General features: G+C 44.7%; 1 protein-coding gene across 11 annotated transcripts in view; it reads left to right on the forward strand.

Moving 5' to 3' along the window:
- Positions 1-12,654, forward strand: part of BEND5 (BEN domain containing 5) — a 1,203,882-nt gene that overhangs the window by 887,738 nt on the left and 303,490 nt on the right. For all 11 annotated transcript variants that reach the window (XR_010303081.1, XM_064147552.1, XM_064147553.1 and 8 more), the window contains exon 7: positions 3,267-3,356. Coding sequence is in view for 10 of the 11 variants with exons in the window: in XM_064147552.1 (XP_064003622.1) it covers positions 3,267-3,356 (90 nt within the window). In the remaining variant the exon portion in view is untranslated. The remainder of the gene's footprint in view (positions 1-3,266; positions 3,357-12,654) is intronic.

Raw genomic sequence — 12,654 nt, forward strand, 5'->3', positions numbered from 1 at the left:
CCTCTCCTCTTGCAAAAGCCTTCTACTTTTGCCCTTTAAGCTTGGTTTGCTGATTTGTCTCCTTCCTCCCACACTACTTAATGCAAATGATGTGGGGTGGTCATCACATTCCAGCTGATGGTGTTGCACTCCTTTTTGCTGCCTCCCACAGATAGAATTTACTGCACCAGCTGCTATGGTTTTTCAAAAACTTTCTCTATTTCTTTGCCTCTGGGGCTCAAAAACTCTAGAGTGTGGTGAAGGTGGAGTATGAAAGAACAAATGAATGACTGAGTTACAGGGTGAGCATCCATAGGACTTTTAGAGAGACTAAGAAAATAAAAGAGAAACCTACTGAGATTGTCTCCTGAGAACAACCAAAAATATATTGATTATTCCTGTGGTGCAATTTCCCATGGGGAAAACAGTGTTTCAAAGATTTTGGGAAACCAACAAAGTGACTCAGATATGGTATTGACGACTCCCAGACATCTTTCAAATGAAGTCTGTGTTTGGGTCTATGTGTTTGGAGGATGAAAGAAGGAAAGGAATCATGATTTTAATTTTTAGTTTCCCTTCAGCGTGTAAACTTTATATTTCAAAACAAAGATTTAAACTAGTCCTAGCAACTGGATCCTGCTGTGTTTAGCATTACCCCTGCTGTGTATGTTCAGACCTAGAATCATAGAATCAACCAGATTGGACGAGACCTCCAAGATCATCCAGTCCAACCTCTCCATTCAGGGCAACCTATCAAACAAAGATCATCCAATTCATCCCTATCCAGTCAACTAGACCATGGCACCAAGTGCCTCATCCAGGCTTTGCTTGAACACCTCCAGGGACGGTGACTCCCCCACCTCCCTGGGCAGCCCATACCAATGGCAAATCACTCTCTCTGGGAAGAACTTCCTCCTAACATCCAGCCTACACCTCCCCTAGAATGACTTGAGACTGTGTTCCTTTGTTCTCTTGCTGGTTGCCTGAGTGAAGAGATCAACCCCACCTGGCTACAACTTCCCTTCAGGTAGTTGTAGACAGCAATGAGGTCTGCCCTGAGCCTCCTCTTCTCCAGGCTAAACACCCCCAGCTCCCTAAGCCTCTCCTCACAGAGCTGTGCTCCAGGCCCCTCATCAGCTTCATCACTCTTCTCTGGACACATTCCAGCACCTCATCATCTCTCTTGAATTGAGGAGCCCAGAACTGGACGAAGGACTCAAGGTGTGGCCTGACCAGTGCTGAGTACAGGGGAAGAATAACCTCCCTTGTCCTACTGGCCACACTGCTCCTGATACAGGCCAGGATACCATTGGCTCTCTTGGCCACCTGGGCACACTGCTGGCTCGTGTTCAGCTACTATCTACCAGCATCCCCAGGTCCCTTTCTGTCTGGCTGCTTTCCAGCCACTCTGTCTCCAGCTGCTTGGGGTTGTTGTGGCCAAAGTGCAGAACCCTGCACTTGGCCTTGTTAAATGTCATCCTGTTGGCCTCTGCTCACCCATCCAGCCTGTCTGGGTCCCTCTGCAGGGCTCTCCTACCCTCCAACAGAATAACACCTGCTTCTAGCTTGGTGTCATCTGCAAACTTACTGATGCTGGACTCCATCTCTTCATACAGATCATCATTAAATATATTGAACAAGACTGGGCCCAGCACTGACCCCTGGGGAACACCACCACTGTCTGGCTGCCCACTGCATGTGGCACCATTCACCACCATTCTCTGGGCCCAGCCCTCCACGAGCTGCCAGCTTTGCCAGGAGTTTGTTGTGGCAAATGGTGTAAAAGGCTTTGCTGAAGTCCAGATAGACTACATCCACAGCCTTCCCCACATTCACCAGGCAGGTAACCTGATCATAAAAGGAGATCAGGTTGTTGAGACAGGATCTGCCCTTCCTTAACCCATGCTGTCTGGGCCTGATCCCTTGGCCATCCTGTAGGTGCTTTGTGATGGCACTCAAGATGACCTGTTCCATGACCTTGCCTGGCACTGAGGTCAGGCTGACAGGTCTGTAGTTTCCCAGTTCCTCCTTCTGGCCTTTCTTGTGGATGGTATCACATTGGCACCTTCCAGTCTTCAGGAACCTCTCCAGGGAGCCAGGACTATTGATAAATGATGGAGAGTGGCTTGGCCAGCTCATCTGCCAGCTCTCTCAGCACCCTAGGATGGGTCTCATCTGGACCCATGGACTTGTGAGAATCCAAGTGACTCAGCAGGTCCCTTACTTCTTCCTCGTGGGTTTCAGGGGGACTATACTGCTCCCTGACTCCATCTGCCAGCTCAGGAGGCCAGTTGTCCTGGATACAACCTGTTCCACTATTGAAGATTGAGGCAAAGAAGGTGTTAAGTACCCCTGCCTTTTCCCTATCTTTTGTTGCTATATTCCTCTCTCCATCTGATAAGGAGACATAATTGAGATCCTGACCTCTTACACTCTTTAAAATTCCCAGAACCCATTTTGAAACAGCATAATTTTTCTTTCCTGTTTATTAAGTGCAGTCACTGCCCAAACAGAGTAAAGATGCTGCTTGATCCAAGTAGTTTACAGCTGAAATGGCCAAAGTAATGCATGTTTCGATACTGGGGGGGGATTTACCCATGTTAAGTTCAGAGTAATTGGGACCTAAACATCCCCTCCTTCTGTTAATCGTTTTAAGGGAACTCAGCACACTTTCAAGCCCCTCCTGGAGAAGGTTGCTGGACTTAATCCTGGTCTCTTTCCCGTACTTTATTGGTTTTGAACATCTCTTTCAGTCAGGGCAGATGAAGTCCTAAATAGTGAAGAGATTAAAAACAAACAAACAAAAATAATCCCCAGAACAAAGCCTAATCAATGCCATTTGTTAGGCCTTTACTGTTGTTTGGTGTTTTTAAGGCTTGTGTCAAATGTAATGCAGGGTGCAACTGGCTCTACCTTATGAATGGACCCCCACTGTTCTTGTCGTCCCAAGGGGTCATTTGTCACAAGTAAGAGAGCAATTACAGTGCAGTTAAACTCACCGTAGTAAATCTTTGCTTTTAAAAAGAGAACTAACTTTGTTGTTGCGGGTTTGGCTGCATGTCATTAGTTTGGCAGCCCTTCCACAGTCTGCTATGTGGCCTCATATGGAGAGCCAGTGATGCTGTCTCCTTTAATTATAGATTGTGCTTATTTATAATGTATGACCAATTTTAATAAAAGGATATAGTTTAAAAATTAATGACCCTTTGTTCCTACATGTGGGACCCAGTTTAAGGATCTTTCTCTCTCTTTCTCCCTTGGTCCCCTGCCACCCTCTTCTGCTGCAGAGAACCTGCGTCCAGGCACTGAACAGAAAGTGGTGTTCATCACTGCACGGGTCCACCCTGGGGAAACACCATCTTCCTTTGTGTGCCAAGGTGAGTGTCTGCACGAAGATGGCAGTTCTGGTGAGATATGATTTCCTTTGATGCATGTATTGGGGTTTGCATAGCTTTGGATTTGATAGTAGCCTGAATTCATGCAGTGAGGGTATTAGCAGACTCTCCTCTACCCAGAATCTTGCCTTCTTGGGGCAAATGGTCTCCATACTGTCTCTGAGCCTTTTTTGAATGTTTGCTGAACTTGGTCAGAAAGGGAGAGTGGGCTCTGGAGTTGTCTGGGAAGAACTGACAGTTAACACTCTTGCAATGTGATCATGGGAGGCTCCATTTCTTAGGAAAATAAGCTTGGCAAATTCTGGGTATAGTTATCTGTTCAGTGCTTGTGTTTTCTTGCTGTCTATTGTCTTCAGCTTCTTTTCCACCACAAATCAGTTCTCCAGCATAATTCTAAGAGGCCTCTATTTGTCTGAAGCTGCTGCTCTGAGGAGCACTGTTCCCAGTGGCTGACAGCTGGTCCCTGCACAAAGCATTGCTGCTAAAAGTAGAAAACAAATTGCCCAGCTCATATTAATAAAGAGTTGTAAATCTCAGGCTTGTGGGTGCAAATAAATGAGTAATCCTTGCATGTGTTCACATAACTTCCTTGTATAGGTCTGAAATATCCTGCTTATGGTATGTGACTTTTTGTGGTGGCAAATTGTCGATGGTGTAAATCACTGTAACTTCCCTGAAGCCAAGGCAATATGCTAATTTACTACATCAGCTTGGATCTGGCCCTGCCTAGCCAATGAGTTGCATCAATCAAGCATATGCAGAGTTTATTATGTTGGCTGCCTCTAATGCTGCAGATTGGTTTGCAACTGGCCCTGTTGGTACCTAAAGACCTCAGTGGGGAAGATCTGGCACAGTTTCACAGTCTTCTCTGTGTGCTCCTCATCCTGGCAAGGTCCTGTGTCTGGCATCTCTCTAAGGCAAAAGGTCAACAGCTGTCACTTCTGCTGTCCTAGCCTGATGGGCTAATAGGACACTTGGTCGCTTCTTGCTGGCCTGTGGAGTAGCAAAGGTGAAATCTTTCCTTTAATAAAACCATGTTTCAGCCTGAGAGCAGGAAAACTCAGTGAGTTTCCTATCTCCTGTGGTGGCATAGTCAATGCAGAGCATTATAGTACACATGATGTTTGTTAATGAATATGGATTTTTAATTGGCTGCTTTGATTCTGTTTGTGGCTGCTGGCGTAGCCCTGTGAAATGAAGGCTAAGGCATGCTGCTGAGGTGCTACTTTGTAACTGATGTTATTCTATATTGATAATGGAGAGCTTATTCCAGAGTTAAAAAATAAATGGGAAGGTGAAAATGTGGGTGGCACGCTTAGCCTGATGAAACAACTGGATGGAAGTCATGCTCTGATTGTCTCAGTGAAACTTTGTGCAGGAAGAATTAGAGAGGGGAGAAAAATAAGGAGAAGGAGGGATTGGTGTTGGAGAAGCACATCAGAAACTTGCTGTGACTGCAGTTATAATGCACGCTTGACTCACTTGGAAATGCATGAATCTGAAGGCGCTGAACTCCACAGTGCATTGAGCCATTCTGATGGAGCTGCTTTGTATGTATAATTAGTGTCAAGACAAGTAGGAATGGCAAAAAATTCAGGGCTGTTGCTGGATTGTTTCTACCACTGCCAAATGTGAAATTGGGTGCTTGTTCCATCTTTGGAAACTTTTGTGAGAGGATCGAAAGATGAAAAAGATTCCTTTGGCAGACAAATGAGGACACAAAGAGGAATTTTATTTCTGTACTCCTGGGAAGTGTTTTGGCAGAATTAGGTGTTGCAGTTTTAATATCCAAATGCCAGCCCTGTGCATAGGGAACATGTCAGGAGGTTGGTTTTTGTTGTGGTTTTTTTCTTGGTAGAGAGAGGTCATCTTGAATGTTCGATTATAGTCACCAACCGAAGTATTAGGATATGGAAGCTAATCCCAGACATTCCCCACCTGCAAGCAGCATCTCATATAAGAGCAGAATTGTGACTGCCCGGGCCTGGAGCATCAGCCCATAAGGGAATAAACAATGAGTTGCAAGCTTTCTTTGTTGTTTTTTCTTTTTTCCCCTTCAATTTCTCAGCCCATCTTGTTTTATTCAGTTCAACTCTACCTAACTCTTTTGAAGCTCATAACTAACTCCTTAATAATTTCTCTGGTTTTGATCTAGCCAAGTCTCTTCCTGACCTTTTTTGGCCTGCTGTTTGCTAAAGATACATAGCTGTATGGAGTCCAAACACCAGCTTCCTGATGGAAGCTCCTATTACATCAAGATACACTGCGAAGCAAGTTGTCTAGCCTTGGTACTTGAGGGTATACTTGGTACTGTCTATTTGTCTTTTGTTCTTCACTTTACCCACAGATTACATCTAAGCAAGGATCTTTGTGTTCCGGTGGGAATAGACCGTAAGGTCATTCCCTCGTTCAAAGCTGTATTGCTTCTATGCCACCTGTCTTCATATTCCATTATGAAGAATCTGAACTTTGGATACATGCATCCCACATTCCTGCAGATGAACAGATATTCTAAGTTTGGATACATCCCTCTGTCTCCTTACAGATTTGGGGTGCTTGCAGCAGTAGCCAGACCTCTCTAAAATTGCTGGGCACCTCATCCAGCAGTTAAACACAAGTATGATAATATTTCACACATGGTGCAGCTGCTGAACTCTGACTCACTTCCTCAAAAGACAGACAAAACCCCAGAGGGCCTATTCACAGATAGATGGATTAAGAACCTTTTCTTTCTGTTTCGGTCTTTTAAGAGTCCTTAAGATGCTTCAGGATAGCCTTTTTAGGAAGTTTTCCCCCTAGATCATGACTGCCTGTGGTGGAGTTCAGGAACAGGGCAGGAGAGTTAGTCATCAGAGAGTATATTTCCATGAACATCCTTTATATCCAAAGGTTGCAGGATGAGGCGAGGAGGTGAGAAGGATGGTGCTCTTCTCTTCAGACTGTGATGCTCATCATGAATATTGATGCTTGTGTCATCTTTGGTGATAAGTAAGTAAGAGTAGGATCTAGGATTAAGAAGACCCTGAGGTGTATCAGAAGGGCTGTGGTTATGGTGTCGAGAGGTTCTCCTTCCCTCTACTCTGCCCTGATGAGGCTGCATCTTGAATATTTTGTCCAGTTCTGGGCTTCTCAGTTTAAGAAGGACCTCAGGGGGCTGCTTGAAAGGGTCCAATGCAGACCCACAAAAATGATTAAGGAAGTGGAGCATCTCCTTACAAGGAGAGACTGAGGGAGCTGGGGCTCTTGGAGAAAAGGAGGCTAAGGGTTTTCTCATTAATGTCTATAAATACTTATGGGGCGAGTGCCAAGAGGATGGAGCTAGGCTCTGCTCAGTGATGCTCAATGACAGGACAAGTGGCAAAGGGCAGGAGGTGAGGCATAGGAAGTTCCATGTAAACACGAGAACATTTTTTTTTTCACTGTTAGGGTGATGGAACACTGGAACAGGCTGCCCAGGGAGGCTGTGGAGTCTCTGTCTCTCGGAGGTATATGGATGTGTTTCTGTGTGGTCTACTCCAGGCAATCCTGCTCTGGCAGGGGGATTGGACTGGATGGGCTTTTGAGATCCCTTGCAATCAGTAACATTCTGTGATTCTGTTGTTTTCATTTTGCTCTTAAAGACCGTTTTCTGACAAACTGGAGCCACTGCTGCTACTGGAGGACTTTTATAGTACAACACAAAAATGTGAATTCATCTTGCAGTTTGACCTTATCTCTCATGGGCTCTTCAGATTTGAAGGTTTAAGCTGTGGTTTTAGATTCTTTTAATTTCCTAGATTTTAGATTTTTTTTCTCATTTTCTTCCCCCCCCATATTTTTATTTAAGAAATTGTATGTTGTTTTCTGTCTTCCACAGTATGCTGTTAAGGCAAGTATATTCTTAAGACTTACAGGACAGGTTCAGGTGTCAAATAACATGGTTAACTTGAATAACAAGTTAACCATGGCACAGCAATGTGCCCTCGTGGCCAAGAAGGCCAATGGGATCTTGGGGTGTATTAGGAGTGTGTCCAGCAGATCAAGGGAGGTTCTCCTTCCCCTCTACTCTGCCCTGGTGAGATCTCATCTTGAATACTGTGTTCAGTTTTGGGCTCCCCGGTTTAAGAGGGACAGGGATCTGCTGGAGAGGGTCCAGCAGAGGCCATGAGGATGATTAGAGGAGAGGAGAGAATGGCTGATGAGGAGAGGCTGAGGGACCTGAGGCTTTTTAGTCTGGAAAAGAGAAAACTGAGAGGGGATTTGATAAATGTTTATAAGTATCTGAGAGCTGGCCAGGAGTGGGGGGGGACAGGCTCTGCTCACTTCTCCCTGGGGTAGGACAAGGAGCAATGAGTGTAAGTTGCAGCAAAGGAGGTTCCGCCTCAACACAAGGGGGAACTTCTTTACTGTAAGGGTCCCAGAGCACTGGCACAGGCTCCTCAGGGAGGTTGTGGAGTTTACTTCTGTGGAGACTTTCAAGGCCTGTCTGGATGTGTTCCTGTGTGATGTGTCTTAGATAGTATTATCCTACTCTGGCAGGGGGGGTGGACTCGATGATCTCTTTGGGTCCCTTCCAGCCCCTAACATCCTGTGATCCTATGAAATAATGTCCATATATGTCTGTAGTAAGCACAAACGCCTGTGTGTGTGTCAAGATCTGCACAAGTGCCTGTTTTGTAAACTCTAGTCATTAACCAACTTTCCAAAGGCTTAGATTTTATCCAAAATTTGACAATAGGAGCATTTTTATCCTCAGTGTTATCACAGTCATATTTTCCTTTCTTTATGAGAGATAAGCAACTTGTTCCTCACTATTGCTGTGCAGAGAAAGTTGTTAGGAGACGTGGTGATTACTATGTTTAAGCTTTTCCTGTATAGTTTTGCTAGCAGTCAGTGATTGCAAGCTTAAGCAGGTCTGTGTGTACTTAGGCTTGTACTTTCATCAAATATTTAGCATGTTCTACCAGTAAGGTGTCATTTGTCATCTTTTTTAACACGTTTGCCACTGTGGCATCCATCCACTGTGACATCCAAATGAAGAAAAAAAGGAAGAAAACTCATACCCCAGGCATTTCACTTCAATATAGTTTCCCAGGCTGGGAGCCCAGAATGGAAGGCAGTGCAAGATCACAGGGAAAGGGATACCACAGCTGGGTTTGCAAATGCTTAACATCTTGTGCTGTGTAATTTCACCTGAAGCTGACCTTGAAGCTTATGGGCTGAGCAGGGAACAGTCATTTAAAAAAATAAACAAATAAGGAAAACAGACACTTGGGACTCTTATCCATAAGAAATGGAGCAAAAATGACTTTTCAATCATTCTTTTTTTGATGTCTCTTATTTTTCAGTTACCATTCTAGGTCTGTGTTTTTAACCTCCACCCTCTTGCCAGCAGAGGGCAGGGGGAAAAAAAAGAAAACTTTCATATTCATTTTTATTCTGAGTTTAAAGAATATGATAGAAAAGGACAGGCTACCCGAAAACAAGTCTCCCACCAGCTGTCTCAGGAGTCCTGCTGTTGCAAAGTAACACACTAGATTAGTGGGAAACGGAATTTGCTTTTTCTGTAATCAAGGTGTTCTATGTGCTACAAAGGGTTTTATTTCTGGAAGTATTCCAAGATGTCCTTTTAAAAGTGGTGGCAGTTTTCTAGTTCAATTCATGGAGTCAGTGCCTGCATGATGGGACTGAGTGGGACTTGTTTGATTTTTTTTGGGGGGGAGAGTTGTTAATTTGTTTTATTTCCTTGTGGGAAAAAGCTCCACTTTAAGGGAGTTTCATACTCACTTGCCAACCTAAAGGTTCAGTTTCCTTTCAGTCTTGTTGTGTCCTTTGCCAACCTCCTTTTCTGGCTGTGATCCATTGGAATAGTCATCTGATACTGCACAGGTCAACCCTAGAGGTGACTGCACTTGGTCACAAAAAAAGAGCAAAATCTTTCCATAAAATGAATGATATTCTTCATGCATAAGGTGATATGCATAACTTGAGGCAGGAGACAATGAGAAAACCATCCTATTCATTTAGCTGCAGCTTAGCACTTACAGGCAATGAGGGAACATGGGGAGCAGAAGCTGCAGTTCATTGTCTCTTTTATAGGGGTTCAGGAAAGCAAATGATGATAAGCAGGTAAAGACAACAGAATTCAACAACCCAACCATAAAATGAGCTGCAGGATTCTCTTAAAGTTGTAAGACTGCATTCATCCTTCTCAATAAGATTTTTTTTCTTGAAGTGCACAGCTTCTAAGCTTTAATACAAAGAGAAACACACTCTCCTTGACTTCTAAAGCAACATGAAAAACAGTATTGTCTGTCCCTTGTAAATCTTCTGGATGAGATTTTAGTGTGAAGTATCCCAGGAGGGAGAGAGAGAGAGGTTGTTCTGAGAATATGAAACATCCATATTGGAGTAATGGAAATAAAAGCTCCCCTTAAAATTGTTTTGATGTAAATAGACCATTTGAAGTGTTTCTACTACCCAAAGGGACATTAGCTGGTACAAGATGTCACAGGATTTGAATCAATTCACTGTGGTGTCAGGTAGGTATGAGAGGTTATACACCTGGTTTCCTGAGCTGGAATAAATTTATAATGAGGTTACATTTCTCTGACTACAGAGTTATGTGATTCACTCATACCACGTATGCTTTCTGGATGTGTCAGGGAACTGCTTCTCAGAAAAGGTGTGATGGTGGCAGGGTGGCTAGAAGGGCTGCACAGGGGCTGCAGTGAGCAAAAGAGAAGAAGGAATTTCCAGAGTTCTGGAGACCTAGGCTGTCTCTGAAGGAAGAACTGTCATTTGCAGAGAAGGTTCTCGTGTGGCTGAGAGATCTCTTCCCACAAACAGCAGAAGTTGAGGCCTCATCTCTTCCCCCTCTCCTTAGTAGCAGAAATGGAAAATTGCACTTGCCACCCCAAGGCTGGCTTTGCGTGCTCACTTTGCAGCTTCCAGTAGGAGGAGTGAATCAGCCCTAACTCCTCATCCTTGGGACAACGAGGTCAGCTTTGCCTACGCAGCTAAGAAATGTCAAGTGGCCTTGTTTGATTCAGTTTGCCCTTTGCCCAGGGCAGGCCTTTGACTGCCTTTTCTTAACTAATCCTCTTTACAGTAATCAGCGAGCCAGGGGAGCCATTGGTCTTCAAGAGGGAGAATTGAGAAAGGCTTCACGACACAACAGCAGGCAAATTTGCTTTGTCTCCAGATGGGATTGCTCAATTAATCTCTTGAACATACTGGGTTTGCAACGTTTCTTGACTGCTCATACTTTTGAATAACAGTCACTTTAAAGACCATTTACTTCCATCTCAAACCATGCTACCTCTAGGGCAAAGCATGTCTTTGTAACTGCACACTGTTGCACTTTGCTGATGTCTGAGGATGTGAAAAAGAGAAAACATTGATTCAGCTGAACTTCATGGTCATAGAATGAGAGAGAAAATCAGTCAGGGTTGGAAGAGACCACAAGGATCATCTAGTTCCACCCCCCCTGCCATGGGCAGGGACACCTCACACTACATCAGGCTGTCTAGAGCCTCAGCCAACCTGGCCTGAAACACCTCCAGGGATGGGGCTCCCACCACCTCCCTGGGCAGCAACCCCTTCCAGGCTCTCACCACCCTCATGCTGAAGAACTTCTTCCTAACATGCAATCTGAATCTACCCATTTCTAGCTTTGTTCTATTCCCCCAAGTCCCTTGGTCACTTGGCTTTCCTTAATATGGCTTGGTTTTCCCAGTACAAAGTGTATTTTGAAGAAGCTTATCCATGTCTTCCCAGTTATCAATTAGGTCAAGGACATTTTCTGTGTGAAGTACTTTGGCCATAGGCAACAAATTCTTCACTTTTAGGGAGCAGTGTTATGCTCGTGCAACAGATCTTCCTCAAGTCTACACGGGAAAGCAAGCCCTCTGCTAGAGTTATTTAATACACCACTTATGGCATTGCCTGCTGATTCAGTGACTGCAGCAGTCGTCCAACAGGACAAGAGCATCCAGTGTACTATGCATGCAGGTTTCCCTGCACCAGGCTTCACCTGTATGAGACAAACAGCTCTGGAGCATCTGATGTTAGTGGAGAAATCCCTGGCAGAAATCTTGAAGTCCTGCCCTAGCTGAATCAGAGTAGGGAATGAATATGCAAAGTTCAGAAGAGAGCTGGAAAGCCCTCAGAGGGTCTGAAGTTGTCTTTAAAGCTCATTTACACGGCTCTGTTGTTAATCAAAACAACAATGGCTCTTAGCAAGTGGCCATCATTTCAGGGAACCTAAATAGAAAGATGGAGTTCTTTCTGTAGGTGCAGCAGTGTGTGATCAGCTGTACTGACCGAGCTGCAGGTGTTGTAGTGGTATGTCAGGTGTCACAATCAGGAGCCACTTCTAGTCTTTATACTTTCCTTTAAGCCTTTTCTATTCTCCTTCAGTAGTGCCCCGGCTCTTCCTCACACCTGACATTAATCTTGCTGGTCTATTGTTTCCAGATTTGTCTTCTGACCCTTTGTTCTTTGCCTGCCCTGGCTCAGTTCAGCAGAATTGATTTTTTTTTTCTTTGTTTTGTTTTCGTTTTGTTTTCAGTTCTTTTGTCTCTGGAGTGCCCTATGCTTGCCTTCTTGCTCCCTCTGCACTGCTATGGCTGCTGCTCTGAGGAGTCAGCATTCATGTGTGACTAGGACTTGGCCACTGGAAACTTTTCTTTGACAAAAGGGCACCTGGGTGAAATTCTTCCATTGCCTCTGCACAAATTACTCATGTGATCTGTGTGTGCCTGTTGCAAGGTATTGTGTAAGAGCCATGAAAGGGCCATGTCTCTTTGACTTCCACAGCTTACAGAGAAAAGAACATAAAGCTTCTTTAGGGGGTAAGAAGAAGGGATTTGGGATGAAAGCACACTCCTGCCCCTGATAATGGTCACTTAGAGGTTGTCTTTGCTCTTTCAACACAGTCTTGCTTCTCTGGATTCTGAGGATGGAGAAGAGGGGTAGTGGATCACATGCCCCAGCCAGAAAAGGAACATAGAAAGATAGAATGGCTTAGGTTGGAAGTGACCTCAAAGATCATCCAGTTCCAACCCCCTGCCACAGGCAGAGACACCTCCCACTAGAACAGGTTGCTCAAGGCCTCATCCAACCTGGCCTCGAACACCTCCAGGGAGGGAGCAGCCACAACCTCCCTGGGTAACCTGTGCCAGTGTCTCGCCACCCTCACTGGAAAGAACTTCCTAACATCTAGCTTAAATCTCCCCTCTGCCAGTTTAAACGCATTACCCCTTGTCCTGTCATTACAAGACCTTGTCAGTAGACCCTC

The sequence above is a fragment of the Pogoniulus pusillus genome, chromosome 8 (genome assembly GCF_015220805.1).
Source record: "Pogoniulus pusillus isolate bPogPus1 chromosome 8, bPogPus1.pri, whole genome shotgun sequence".
Taxonomy (NCBI): domain Eukaryota; kingdom Metazoa; phylum Chordata; class Aves; order Piciformes; family Lybiidae; genus Pogoniulus; species Pogoniulus pusillus.